The sequence below is a fragment of the Zonotrichia albicollis genome, chromosome 30 (assembly GCF_047830755.1).
Source record: "Zonotrichia albicollis isolate bZonAlb1 chromosome 30, bZonAlb1.hap1, whole genome shotgun sequence".
Classification (NCBI taxonomy): Eukaryota; Metazoa; Chordata; class Aves; order Passeriformes; family Passerellidae; genus Zonotrichia; species Zonotrichia albicollis.
In genome coordinates, this window is record NC_133848.1 from 4,066,110 (window position 1) to 4,080,284 (window position 14,175).

Sequence of the window (14,175 nt, forward strand, 5' to 3'; positions counted from 1 at the left end):
CCCGGGCTGTGTCTGTGTTTCAGTGGGTGCAGCTGCCGCCGTTGGCATTGTCCGGGAGGGGCGGGATGTGCCCAGGGTGACACGGGTGTCATGAGCTGCGGGTGGTCTCAGCCGATGGGTGCGGGTGAGCTCCCTCCTCTCTCAGGCCCCTTATCCATTCCGGGGGCGCTTTTGGGGCTTTTCGGTGTCCCGGTGTCCCCGCACCCTCCCGGCCCTGGTCTCGAACCCGCGGCTCTCTGGGACAGCGGGAGCCCCGCCTGTTTTCCCGCCCACTCTATGTTTCTCGCTTTCCATTGGCCGCTGTTAATGCCAGTCATTGTTGCCCCGCCCTTTTGATGGCACCACCTCCCCTCGGTGCTCCGCCCCCCGCTCGCACTGATTGGTCAGGTGTGATGTCACTGCGGCCGCTTCTCTGCGCTCATTGGGTAGAGCTGCTGTCCGTCACGCAGCTGAGGCGGTGGAGGCGGTGGCGGCCATTTTGGAGCAGGGCGCGGGGCCGGACGCAGCGGAGGGAGCGCAGAGCCCCCCCCTCGCCGGCATGGCAGCCCCGCTCGGTACCGGCGCCTTCACGGAGGAGACCGGGCAGGAAAAACAGGTGGGGGAACCCCCGGGGGACTGAGGGGGTATCGGGCGAACTCCCACTGGCTCGGCTGCACGTCCCTCTTTCCAGTCCTAAGCGGAGATTGGTTATTTCTGTAGTCAGTCTGGCGAAAGCGGGACTGTGATTGGCTACGGGGCTGGGGGTGGGCGGGACTTCCGGATTAGGCTCGATGGCGGCGTGGGGGGTGCGTGGGGTCGGTGGGGTGAGGTTGGGGGGGACCGGGGGGGACCCGGGATGGGATTAACCTGGGGTGGGGGGAATGGGGGTGGGACGGGGGAACTGGGAGGGAATGGGGGAACTGGGAGGGAATGGGGGAACTGGGATGGAGTAACTGGGACTGGGGGAACTGGGATGGGGTAACTGGGATGGGATGGGGTAACTGGGATGGAGTAATTGGGACTGGGGGAACTGGGAGGGGGTGACTGGAATGGGGTGACTGGGATGGGAGGGTGTAACTGGGATGGGGTAACTGGGATGGATTGGGGTAACTGGGATGGGTTGGGGTAACTGGGATGGACTGGGGTAACTGGGATGAACTGGGGTAACTGGGATTGGGGTAATTGGGATGGATTTGGGTAACTGGGATGGATTGGGGTAACTGGGATGGGGTAACTGGGATGAATGGGGTAACTGGGATGGACTGGGGTAACTGGGATGGGATGGGGTAACTGGGATGGATGGGGTAACTGGGATGGGGTAACTGGGATGAATTGGGGTAACTGGGATGGACTGGGGTAACTGGGATGGGGTAACTGGGATGGATGGGGTAACTGGGATGGACTGGGGTAACTGGGATGGGGTAACTGGGATGGGGTAACTGGGAGGGGGTAACTGGGATGGACTGGGGTAACTGGGATGGGGTAACTGGGATGGATGGGGTAAGTAATTGTACATTAGTAATGTAATATATAATATAATATACTATACTATACTATAATATAATATAGTTTATATAATTAATATCATGTAATATGATATAACGTGATATGATATAACATAATATGATATAATGTAATATAATACAATATAATATAATATAATATAATATAATATAATATAATATAATATAATATAATATAATATAATATAATATAATATAATATTATATAATTAATACACTATTATATTTAATGCTATTAATATTGCATGGTATTAATATTAATATTATATTAATATTAACATTTATTAATATGATATGTATTGATATATAGTATTAATAAATATATAAACTTATATATTATATTAAATATAAATTAACATAGATTAATGTTGAAACAGACATTTATTTTATTAAATACATTTTAACTTAATTACTACAGATAAATTAATAAGAAAACAATGAAAATATCATGAAATAAATTTAAATTTAATTCATAACTATAAACGAATGATGCGATAAATAACGTAACTGTTATTCAATGAATAATTTTTGATTTTTTCTGTATTTCAGGACGGTCAGGAGAAGGACAAGGGCATTTCCCCCGAGCGGGCAGAGGAGGCCAAGCTCAAAGCCAAATATCCCAACCTGGGCCAGAAACCCGGCGGCTCCGATTTCCTGATGAAGAGGCTGCAGAAAGGGGTGAGTGGGGCTGGGGGAGCGGCCCCAGGAGAGCCAAAAATGGGGAAAAATGGGGAAAAATTGGGAAAAAAATGGGGGGAAAATGGGAAAAAATTGGGGAAAAAATGGGAAAAAAATTGGGGAAAAAATGGGAAAAAATTGGGGGAAAATGGGCAAAAATTGGGGAAAAAATGGGGGAAAAATGGGCAAAAATTGGGGAAAAAATGGGGGGAAAATGGGGAAAAATTGGGAAGTATGGGGAAAAATGGGGGAAAAATGGGAAAAAATTGGGGAAAAATGGGGAAAAATTGGGGAAAAAATGGGGGAAAAAAATCGAGAAGTATGGGAAAAAAATGGGGGAAAAATTGGGGAAAAAATTGGGAAATTTGGGGAAAGAATGGGGAAAAAATGGGAAAAAATTGGGGGAAAAATGGAGGAAAAATGGGCAAAAATTGGGGAAAAAATGGGGGGAAAATGGGGAAAAATTGGGAAGTATGGGGAAAAATGGGGGAAAAATGGGAAAAAATTGGGGAAAAAATTGGGGAAAAAATGGGAAAAATTGGGGAAAAAATCGAGAAGTATGGGGAAAATATGGGGAAAAATTGGGGAAAAAATGGGGAAAAATTGGGAAATTTGGGGAAAGAATAGGGAAAAAATTGGGAAATTTAGGGAAAGAATGGGGAAAAAATGGGGGAAAAAATCAGGAAGTATGGGGAAAAATGGGGAAAAAATCGGGAAGTATGGGGAAAAATGGGGGGAAAATGGGGAAAAAATCAGGAAGTATGGGGAAAAAACGGCTCCGATTTCCTCATGAAGAGGCTGCAGAAAGGGGTGAGTGAGGGCTGGGGGAGCGGCCCAGGAGAGCCAAAAATGGGGGGAAAATGGGGAAAAATTGGGGAAAAAATGGGGGAAAAATGGGAAAAAATTGGGGAAAAAATGGGGGGAAAAATGGGGGGAAAATGGGGAAAAAATGGGGGAAAATATGGGGAAAAATTGGGAAAAAAATTGGGAAATTTGGGGAAAGAATGGGGAAAAAATTGGGAAATTTAGGGAAAGAATGGGGAAAAAATGGGGGAAAAAATCAGGAAGTATGGGGAAAAATTGGGGAAAAATGGGGGAAAAATCGGGAAGTATGGGGAAAATACTTCCCCATACTCCTGATTTCCTGATGAAGAGGCTGCAGAAAGGGGTGAGTGGGGCTGGGGGAGCGGCCCCAGGAGAGCCAAAAATGGGGGGAAAATGGGAAAAAATTGGGAGAAAATGGGGAAAAAATGGGAAAAAATGGGGGAAAAATGGAGGAAAAATTGGGAAAAAATGGGGGGAAAATGGGAAAAATGGGGGAAAAAATGGGAAAAAATTGGGAAAAAATGGGGGAAAAATCAAGAAGTATGGGGAAAAAATGGGGTAAAAATCGGGAGGTATGGGGGAAAAATGGGGGGAAAATGGGGAAAAATGGGAAAAAATTGGGGAAAAAATGGGGAAAAAATGGGAAAAAATGGGGGAAAAATCAGGAAGTATGGGGAAAAAATGGGGGGAAAATTGGAGAAAAATTGGGGAAAAAATCGGGAAGTATGGGGAAAAAACGGCTCTGATTTCCTCATGAAGAGGCTGCAGAAAGGGGTGAGTGGGGGCTGAGGGAGCAGCCCCAGGAGAGCCAAAAATGGGGAAAAAATGGGGGAAAATTGGGAAAAAATGGGGGGAAAATCGAGAAGTATGGGGAAAAAATGGGGGAAAATTGGGAAAAAATGGGGGAAAAAATCGAGAAGTATGGGAAAAAAATGGGGGAAGAATGGGGAAAAAATGGGGAAAAATCGGGAAGTATGGGGAAAAAATGTGGGAAAAAATGGGAAAAAATCAGGAAGTATGGGGAAAAATGGGGAAAAAATGGGAAATTTGGGGAAAGAATGGGGAAAATTTGGGGAAATCTGGGGGAAAAAAAGGAAAAATAATGGGAAAAATAAATGGGAAATCTGGAGGAAAAATGGGGAAAAAAAAAGAAAAAGCCTGGGAAATTGGGGAAAAATGGGGGGGGGGGAAGGGAAAAATAATAGGAAAAATAAATGGGAAACAAACTGGGAAAAATCTGGGAAAAAAACCCTGGGAAAACCTGGGAAATTTTAATTTTACTTGAAGGAGTTGAATTAATTTTAAATTCAATTTAAATGATGGGTGGGATGTGGGATTGGCACTGGGATGCCCTTTGAGCTGGGATGGTGCAGGAAGGGCCAGGGATTGTTCTCTGGGGCAAAAGTCCTGGGTTTGTCACTGATTTATCATTGCCAGAGTGCTGGTGTGGCAGCCTGGCTCACCCCATAAATCCTGGTTCACCCCATAAATCCTGGTTCACCACCCCATAAATCCTGGCTCACCCCAGAAATCCTGGTTCACCCCATAAATCCTGGTTCACCACCCCATAAATCCTGGTTCACCCCATAAATCCTGGTTCACCCCATAAATCCTGGTTCACCCCATAAATCCTGGTTCACCACCCCATAAATCCTGGCTCACCCCATAAATCCTGGCTCACCCATAAATCCTGGCTCTAGGTCTGGCTCACCCCATAAATCCTGGCTCACCCCGTAAATCCTGGCTCTAGGTCAGGCTTATCATCCTAAAAGTCTTGGTTCACCATCCCAAAAATCCTGGCTCTGTCACCCCTAGTTCTTCATCCCAAAAGTCCTGACTCATCATCCTAAAAGTCCTATCTGTCTAGGCCTGGCTCATCATCCCAAAAATCCTGGTTCATCATCCCAAAAGTCCTGGCTCTGTCACCCCTAGCTCCTCACCCCAAAAGTCCTGGCTCTAGGTGTGGCTTATCATCCCAAAAATCCTGGTTCATCATCCCAAAAGTCCTGGCTTTGTAGGCCTGGCTCACCCCAAAAGTTCTGTCTCTAGGACAGGTTTGTCATCCCAAAAATCCTGGTTCATCATCCCAAAAGTTCTGGCTTTGTAGGCCTGGTTCACCACCCCAAAAGTCCTGGTTCACCATCCCAAAAGTTCTGTCTCTAGGCCTGGCTCATCCCAAATATCCTGCCTCATCATCCCAAAAATCCTGGCTCATCATCCTAAAAGTCTTGGTTCTCTAGGTCAGGCTTATCATCCTAAAAGTCCTGGTTCACCACCCCATAAATCCTGGCTCATCCCAAAAGTCCTGGCTCTGTCACCCCTAGCTCCTCATCCCAAAAGTCCTGGCTCTGTTGGCCTGGCTCATCCCAAAAATCCTGGTTTACCGTCCCAAAAATCCTGGCTCATCATGCCAAAAGTCCTGGCTCTCTAGGCCTGGTTCACCACCCCAAAAATCCTGACTCTGTCACCCCAGTTCCTCATCCCAAAAGTGCTGGCTTTGTAGGTCTGGCTCATCCCAAAAATCCTGGCTCATCATCCCAAAAGCCCTGGCTCTAGGCCGGGCTCCTCATCCCAGTTCAGAGGATCCTGTCAGGCTTTGCCTCAGCAGGTGGGATCCCAAACCCTGGCAGTGTGATCCCAAATCTCACAGGTGTGATCCCAAATCTGGAAAGTGTGATCCCAGCTTTAGAAAGTGTGATCCCAAACCTGGCAGTGTGATCCCAGATCTCACAGGTGTGATCCCAAATTTCATAGGTGTGATCCCAAATCTCTCAGATGTGACCCCAGCTCTCACAGAGGCAATCCCAAACCTGGCAGTGTGATCCCAAATCTCACAGATGTGATCCCAAATCTCACAGGTGTGATCCCAAACCTGGCAATGTGATCCCAGCTCTCTCAGATGTGATCCCAGCTCTCTCAGGTGTGATCCCAAACCTGGCAATGTGATCCCAAACCTGGCAATGTGATCCCAGCTCTCTCAGATGTGATCCCAGCTCTCTCGGGTGTGATCCCAAACCTGGCAATGTGATCCCAGCTCTCTCAGGTGTGATCCCAGCTCTCTCAGATGTGATCCCAAACCTGGCAATGTGATCCCAAACCTGGCAATGGGATCCCAGCTCTCTCAGATGTGATCCCAGCTCTCTCAGATGTGATCCCAAATCTCTCAGATGTGATCCCAGCTCTCTCGGGTGTGATCCCAGCTCTCTCAGATGTGATCCCAAATCTCTCAGATGTGATCCCAGCTCTCTCGGGTGTGATCCCAGCTCTCTCAGATGTGATCCCAGCTCTCTCAGGTGTGATCCCAGCCCTCACAGTTATAATCCCAGCCCTGGCAGGTGTGATCCCAAACCTGGCAATGTGATCCCAGCTCTCTCAGGTGTGATCCCAGCTCTCTCAGGTGTGATCCCAGCTCTCTCGGATGTGATCCCAGCTCTCTTGGGTGTGATCCCACCATTCCCCAGTTTCCCTCCCTGCCCTCAGCCGTGCCAGGGCTCAGTGGGTCAGGGCCGCCGCCATCCAAAGGTCCCAGCTCTGGGTCAGAGGTGCCTGAGCTGAGTCAGCCTGGGCTGAGTCACTGCCTGGGCCAAAGGCCTTTGGATCTGGCCTGGCTGCTGCCTGCATTTCCCCTGTGCCATCTGCTCAGGGCTGGGAAAGAGCAACCCCAGCGCTCCCTGAGGGATCCAACCCCAACCCCAATCCCAAATCCCAGCACTCCCTGAGGGATCCACATCCAACCCAAATCTCAACCCCAGCACTCCCTGAGGGATCCACATCCAACCCAAATCCCAATCCCAGCACTCCCTGAGGGATCCACACCCAACCCCAACCCCAGCACTCCCTGAGGGATCTACATCCAACCCAAATCCCAACCCCAGCACTCCCTGAGGGATCCACATCCAACCCCAACCCCAACCCCAGCACTCCCTGAGGGCTCCATATCCAACCCAAATCCCAAATCCTGCACACCCAACCCAAATCCCAACCCCAGCACTCCCTGAGGGATCCACATCCAACCCAAATCCTGCACATCCAACCCCAACCCCAGCACTCCCTGAGGGATCCACATCCAAATCCCAACCCCAGCACTCCCTGAGGGATCCCTGTGGCTCTGCTCCTGCACATCCAACCCAAATCCCAAATCCTGCACCACCCAATCTCAATCCCAAATCCTGCGCACCCAATCTCAATCCCAGATCCTGCACACCCAATCTCAGTCTCAAATCCTGCACACCCAATCCCAAATCCTGCACACCCAATCCCAAATCCTGCACACCCAATCCCAAATCCTGCACACCCAATCCCAAATCCTGCACACCCAACCCCAATCCCAGCTCCTGCACACCCAATCCCAAATCCTGCACAGCCAATTTCAGTTCTAACTCCTGCACACCCAATCCCAATCCCAATTTAACCCTCCCCAAAGGGAAAAAGGGAAAGGGATAAAAAGGAGAAAGGGATAAAAAGCACCAGAGACAAGGGGGAATTTGAAGCGTGTTGAGGCAAACCTGTGCTTTGAGTGTTGGGCATCCCAAGCCTGGATTTCTTTTTTTCCCCATGGTTTTGCTGTTTCCCAGCTCCTGCACACCCAATCCCAATCCCAGCTCCTGCACACCCAACCCCAATCCCAAATCCTGCACACCCAACCCCAATCCCAAATCCTGCACACCCAACCCCAATCCCAAATCCTGCACACCCAACCCCAATCCCAAATCCTGCACAGCCAATTTCAGTTCTAACTCCTGCACACCCAATCCCAATCCCAATTTAACCCTCCCCAAAGGGAAAAAGGGAAAGGGATAAAAAGGAGAAAGGGATAAAAAGGAGAAAGGGATAAAAAGCACCAGAGACAAGGGGGAATTTGAAGGGTGTTGAGGCAAACCTTTGTTTTGAGTGTTGGGCATCCCAAACCTGGATTTCTTTTTTCCCCATGGTTTTGGTGTTTCCCAGCTCCTGCACTCCCAATCCCAAATCCTGCACACCCAATCCCAAATCCTGCACACCCAATCTCCATCCCAAATCCTGCACACCCAATCTCCATCCCAAATCCTGCACACCCAATCTCAATCCCAATTTAGCCCTCCCCAGAGGGAAAGGGATAAAAAGGAGAAAGGGATAAAAAGCACCAGAGACAAGGGGGAATTTGAAGGGTGTTGAGGCAAACCTGTGCTTTGAAAGTTTTATGCATCCCAAACCTGGATTTCTTTTTTTCCCCATGGTTTTGGTGTTTCCCAGCTCCTGCACACCCAATCCCAATCCCAAATCCTGCACACCCAATCCCAAATCCTGCACACCAATCCCAAATCCTGCACAGCCAATTTCAGTTCTAACTCCTGCGCACCCAATCCCAATCCCAATTTAACCCTCCCCAAAGGGAAAAAGGGAAAGGGATAAAAAGGAGAAAGGGATAAAAAGGGAAAGGGATAAAAAGGAGAAAGGGATAAAAAGGAGAAAGGGATAAAAAGCACCAGACACAAGGGGGAATTTGAAGGGTGTTGAGGCAAACCTTTGTTTTGAATGTTGGGCATCCCAAGCCTGGATTTCTTGTTTTCCCCATGGCTCTGTTCTCCCCCTGCTCCTCCTTCACTCCCAATAACCCAAACATTTCTCCCCTTTCCAGCAAAAATACTTCGATTCTGGTGACTACAACATGGCCAAGGCCAAGATGAAGAACAAGCAGCTGCCCAGTGCAGGGCCTGACAAGAACCTGGTGACAGGAGACCACATCCCCACGCCCCAGGATCTGCCCCAGAGGAAATCCTCGCTGGTCACCAGCAAGCTGGCCGGGTAGCTGCACTCCCAGCCCTCTTTTTGTCTCATTTTTTTGTTTTGGCTAAATGGATTGAACTTCACTGTACCATAGGGATGGATGGGAGCAGCAGAATCCACGTAGTTTGTTTGAGTTTTTGCAGCAAGAACACCCCAAAGGTGACTGGGATGGCAGGGTTGGGCTGGCCCCTCCTCCCAGAGAGGCTTTGCCTTAATTTTGCTGCTGTTTGGAGCCGTCGTGGCTCTGGGACAGCCCCTGGAGGAGGGGACAGGGCAGGGCTGGGGGTGGGAAGGGATGGCAGGGGCTGGGGGGGCAGAGACTGAGCCAGCTGGGCAGGAGAGCGATCCCAGGTATGGAAATTGGGGTCCCACATCTGGAAGTTGGGATCCCACATCTGGAAATTGGGATCCCACATCTGGAAATTGTGATCCCAGATATGGAAAGAGTGATCCCAGATCTGCAAAGAGTGATCCCAGATCTGAAAAGTGATCCCAGATTTGGAAATTGTGATCCTAGATTTGGAAAGAGTGATCCCAGGTATGGAAATTGGGATCCCACATCTGGAAATGGGGATCCCAGATGTGGAAAGAGTGATCCCAGATATGGAAATTGTGATCCTAGATTTGGAAAGAGTGATCCCACATCTCACAGGTGTGATCCCAGATGTGGAAATTGTGATCCCATATGTGGAAATTGTGATCCTAGATCTGCAAAGAGTGATCCCAGGTCTGCAAATTGTGATCCCAGATGTGGAAAGTGATCCCAGGTGTGGAAATTGTGATCCCAGATATGGAAATTGTGATCCTAGATATGGAAATTGTGATCCCAGATCTGCAAAGAGTGATCCCAGATCTGGAATTGTGATCCCAGATTTGGAAAGAGTGATCCCACATCTCACAGGTGTGATCCCAGATCTGAAAAGTGATCCCAGATCTGGAATTGTGATCCCAGATTTGGAAAGAGTGATTCCAGCTCTGCAAAGAGTGATCCCAGATCTGGATATTGTGATCCCAGATTTGAAAAGAGTGATCCCAGTTATGGAAGGTGTGACGCCAGATGTGGAAATTGTGACCCACATCTGGAAATTGTGATCCCAGGTTTGGAAAGTGGGATCTCAAATTTGGAAAGTGTAATCCCAGATCTGCAAAGAGTGATCCCAGATATGGAAATTGTGATCCCAGATCTGCAAAGAGTGATCTCAAGTCTCACAGGTGTGACCCCAGGTCTGAAAGTGTGATCTCAGACCTGGAAAGTGTAATCCCAGAGCTGGAAATTGTGATCCCAGATTTGGAAATTGTGATCCCAGATCTCACAGGTGTGATCCCAGCCCTGAAGGCACAGTCAGCTGTGAGCTTTAGAGCTTCAAAGTGAAGAAATTGGCTGAGATAAAAAAAAAAAAAAATATATTTTTTTTTAAATCTCAGGATAATAAACACCAGGAGGGGTGTTGTTGTGAGCTGAGATCTGTCCCTGGCTCAGCTCACAAGGGAGACAACACTGAACATTTCCAGAGGGGCTGGGCAGGGTTTGAAACATCTTGGGGTGCTTTGGGGGTAGAGCCCCCCCTCAGCTGGAGGGGCTTGGCTGAATTTGGATAAAGGGACAAAACCAGAGGGGTTTGACTGAATTTGGTCAGAAGGATAAAACCAGAGGGGCTTGGCTGAATTTGGATAAAGGGACACAACCAGAGGGGTTTGACTGAATTTGGATAAAGGGACACAACCAGAGGGGTTTGACTGAATTTGGACAGAAGGATAAAACCAGAAGGGCTGAATTTGGCCAGGTGGGCTTGGCTGAATTTGGTCAGAAGGACAAAACCAGAGGGGCTTGGCTGAATTTGGTCAGAAGGATAAAACCAGAAGGACTTGGCTGAATTTGGCCAGGTGGGCTTGGCTGAATTTGGTCAGAAGGATAAAACCAGAGAGGCTTGGCTGAATTTGGCTAAAGGAACACAACCAGAGGGGTTTGACTGAATTTGGTCAGAAGATTAAAACCAGAAGGACTTGGCTGAATTTGGCCAGGTGGGTTTGGCTGAATTTGGCCAGAAGGACACAACCAGAAGGGTTTGACTGAATTTGGTCAGAAGGATAAAAGCAGAGGGGCTTGGCTGAATTTGGCCAGGTGGGCTTGGCTGAATTTGGCTAAAAGGGACACAACCAGAGGGGTTTGACTGAATTTGGTCAGAAGGATAAAACCAGAGTGGCTTGGCTGAGCTTGACCAGAAGGAGAAAACCTGTCCCCTCTGCTGCCCTGGTGTCACTTTTCCATGCAGGGACAATGGTGGGCACAGCTGTGCCAGGGCATCCCAAACTTTGATTTTTTTTTCCCTTCTTGTATTCAAACCTGGGGAAAAAAATAACAAAACCCCCAAATTAACACCAACATCACAACAAAAAACCCCAAACCTTAGAACCTGCAGAGCCAGGGTTTGGGGTGGCACTGTCCCCTCCTGATGCCCTGGGTGCCACTTTTCCATGCAGGGCCAAGTGTGGGCACAGCTGTGCCAGGGCATCCCAAACTTTTGATTTCTTTTTTTCCCTTCTTGTCTTTTCTTTTGTCTCAAGGAAACCCCTCCCCAAATTAACACCAAAATCACAACAAAAAACCCAATTGTGGGCACACAAAAGCTGCCCCAATTTCAGCCCCCAGGACCAAAGGAGGGCAGGCAGGAGTGAAGGATGCCCAGCAGGGTTTTCCTCCTGTGTGTGTCACCTGTGTCACCTGTGTCACTTCCCTGCCGTGTTTGCCCAGGGTGTGCTGGAATGTGGCTCTGCCTTCAGGTGTTTCCTGGATCCTCCTGTGAGAAAAATCCCTCACAAGGCTGCTCCTGCCACCCTTCAGGGCGAGGACAGGGAGTGTGGTGGCACTGGGAGCTGTCCCTTGTCCCCACAGGGTCCTGCTGTGGCCCCCAGCCCCTGTGGGAGCTGCTCGGGGCAGTGGCTGCACACCCTCCTGCTGCCTGTCCCAGCCATGTTGTAAATAGGTAACAAATATATATATAAAAATATATATATATATATATAATTTTTTTACATGTTCACCTCTTCTGGACTGCTGTGCTTGCTTTTTATTCAACTCCCCCCAAAAAAAAGGGAAATAAAACCTAAAAGAGGAAATAAAAGGGAAAGGTGCAGAGGGGAATTGCTGCTCTGGGGGGTGTCCCTGTGCTGGGGGGGACAGAGGGAGGGGACAGCCCCCTAAAACGTGTGGGGACAGCCCCAAAATGTCTGGAGACACCCTCCAAACTGCAGGGACACCCTCCAAATGTATGGGGACACCCTCCATATGTGTGGGGACAGCCCCCAAACGTGTGGGGACACCCTCCATATGTGTGGGGAGACCATCCAAACGTGTGGTGACAGCCCCAAGATATGTGGGGACAGCCCCAAAACATGTGGGGACACCATTCAAATGTGTGGGGACACCCTCCAAATGTGTGGGGACAGCCCCCCAAAACGTGTGGGGACACCCTCCAGACGTGTGGGGAGACCCCAAAACATGTGGGGACAGCCCCAAAACATCGGGACAGGCCTAAAACATGTGGGAACACCCTCCAGACGTGTGGGGACAGCTCCAAAACGTGTGTGGGAACAGGCCTAAAACATGTTGGGACACCCTCCAAACGTGTGGGGAGACCCCAAAACATGTGGGGACACCCCCTAAATGTATGGGGACACCCTCCAAAACATGTAGGGACAGCCCCAAACGTGTGGGGAAACCCCAAAACGTGTGGGGACAGGCCTAAAACATGTGGGAACACCCCCCAAAATGTGTGGGGACACCATTCAAATGTGTGGGGACAGCCCCCCAAAACATGTGGGGACAGCCCCAAAATGTCTGGAGACACCCTCCAAACTGCAGGGACACCCTCCAAATGTATGGGAACACCCTCCATATGTGTGGGGACAGCCCCCAAATGTGTGGGGACACCCTCCATATATGTGGGGAGACCATTCAAATGTGTGGGGACACCATCCAAACGTGTGGTGACAGCCCCAAGATACGTGGGGACAGCCCCAAAACGTGTGGGGACACCATTCAAATGTGTGGGGACACCCTCCAAATGTGTGGGGACAGCCCCCCAAAACGTGTGGGGACACCCTCCAAATGTGTGGGGACAGCCCCCCAAAACGTGTGGGGACACCCTCCAAATGTGTGGGAACACCCTCCAAATGTATGGGGACACCCTCCAAACGTGTGGGGAGACCCCAAAACATGTGGGGACAGCCCCTAAATGTATGGGGACACCCTCCAAAACATGTAGGGACAGCCCCAAACGTGTGGGGAAACCCCGAAACATGTGGGGACAGGGCTAAAACATGTGGGAACACCCTCCAAACGTGTGGGGACACCCCCAAAACATGTGGGGATACACCAAAACGTGTGGGGACAGCCCCAAAACGTGTGGGGACAGCCCCAAACGTGTGGGGAAACCCCAAAACGTGTGGGGACACCCTCCAAAAGTGTGGGGATATCCTCCAAAACATGTGGGGACAGCCCCAAGATATGTGGGGACAGGCCTAAAACATGTGGGAACAGGCCTAAAACATGTCGGGACACCCTCCATAATGTGTGGTGACAGCCTCCAAATGTGTGGGGACAGCCCCAAAACTGGGGACAGCCCCAGTGTGTGGGGACAGCCTCCAAATGTATGGGGACACCCTCCAAATGCGTGGGGACACCCCCTAAATGTATGGGGACACCCTCCAAAACATGTAGGGACAGCCCCAAACATGTGGGGAAACCCCAAAACGTGGGGACAGGCCTAAAACATGTGGGGACACCCTCCAAACGTGTGGGGACACCCTCCAAAGCTTGTGGGGAGACCCCAGTATGTGTGGGGACACCCCTCAAATGTGTAGGCTCACAGAGGCACTGGTGGGCACAGGGGAGGGATTTTACCAACCCAAACCTTTGCTCCAACTGCAAATCCTTCCCCTCTGCCCCACCGTGCCACCCTTGTCCCCAGTGCCACCCCTCAGGCTCATTTTGGGGTGCATGGGGGGGGGGGTCCGAGTCCCACCTGTGGGATTTTCATCCCTGAGCTTTTCCCCTGGGTGTGTCCCTATCCTGGATTTCCCAAAAAACCTGGGAATTCCCGAGGCCTGGAGGCCGCGCAGGGACCCTGAGGGGACAGGCGGGGAGGGACACGCTGTTCCAGCTCGTGTTTGTGCTCAGGCTTGGCACCAGCTCCCAGAAATGTGCCGGGTGCTGCCAGAGCTCCCTGCTCCCGCTCCTGCTGCCAAGAATTCCTTCCCAGACAAGGACACGCATTCCTTGGGGCCACGGGAAGGATTCTGAGAGGGACGGATTTCATTCATCTGGGTTTGGGGTGGGTGACAAAGGGGACAGGAGCTGGGGACACCCAGGGGGATGAACAGGCCTGGATTTGGTGAGCTGGGA

At 50.0% G+C, this 14,175-nt stretch overlaps 1 protein-coding gene across 2 annotated transcripts; it reads left to right on the top strand.

Annotated features, from left to right (window-relative positions):
• The first annotated feature begins 434 nt into the window (after positions 1-434).
• Positions 435-10,488, top strand: ENSA (endosulfine alpha). Of its 2 annotated transcripts, none has more exons than XM_074529227.1 (4): positions 435-595; positions 2,052-2,180; positions 8,623-9,353; positions 10,039-10,488. In XM_074529227.1, the coding sequence occupies exons 1-3, from the start codon at positions 539-541 to the stop codon at positions 8,791-8,793; spliced, it is 357 nt and encodes a 118-aa protein (XP_074385328.1). In that variant the 5' UTR covers positions 435-538; the 3' UTR covers positions 8,794-9,353; positions 10,039-10,488. The 2 variants fall into 2 exon arrangements, with proteins under 2 accessions (XP_074385328.1, XP_074385329.1); XM_074529228.1 differs by lacking the exon at positions 435-595 and adding an exon at positions 725-785.
• The last annotated feature ends 3,687 nt before the right edge of the window (positions 10,489-14,175 follow it).

What these genes read in the sequence shown, in the direction of transcription:
- ENSA (XM_074529227.1), top strand. Translation starts at nt 539, where the DNA reads ATGGCAGCCCCGCTCGGTACCGGCGCCTTCACGGAGGAGACCGGGCAG. An exon ending in AGACCGGGCAGGAAAAACAG is followed by an intron (nt 596 to 2,051) that starts GTGGGGGAACCC and finishes TCTGTATTTCAG; the next exon opens with GACGGTCAGGAGAAGGACAA. An exon ending in TGAAGAGGCTGCAGAAAGGG is followed by an intron (nt 2,181 to 8,622) that starts GTGAGTGGGGCT and finishes TCCCCTTTCCAG; the next exon opens with CAAAAATACTTCGATTCTGG.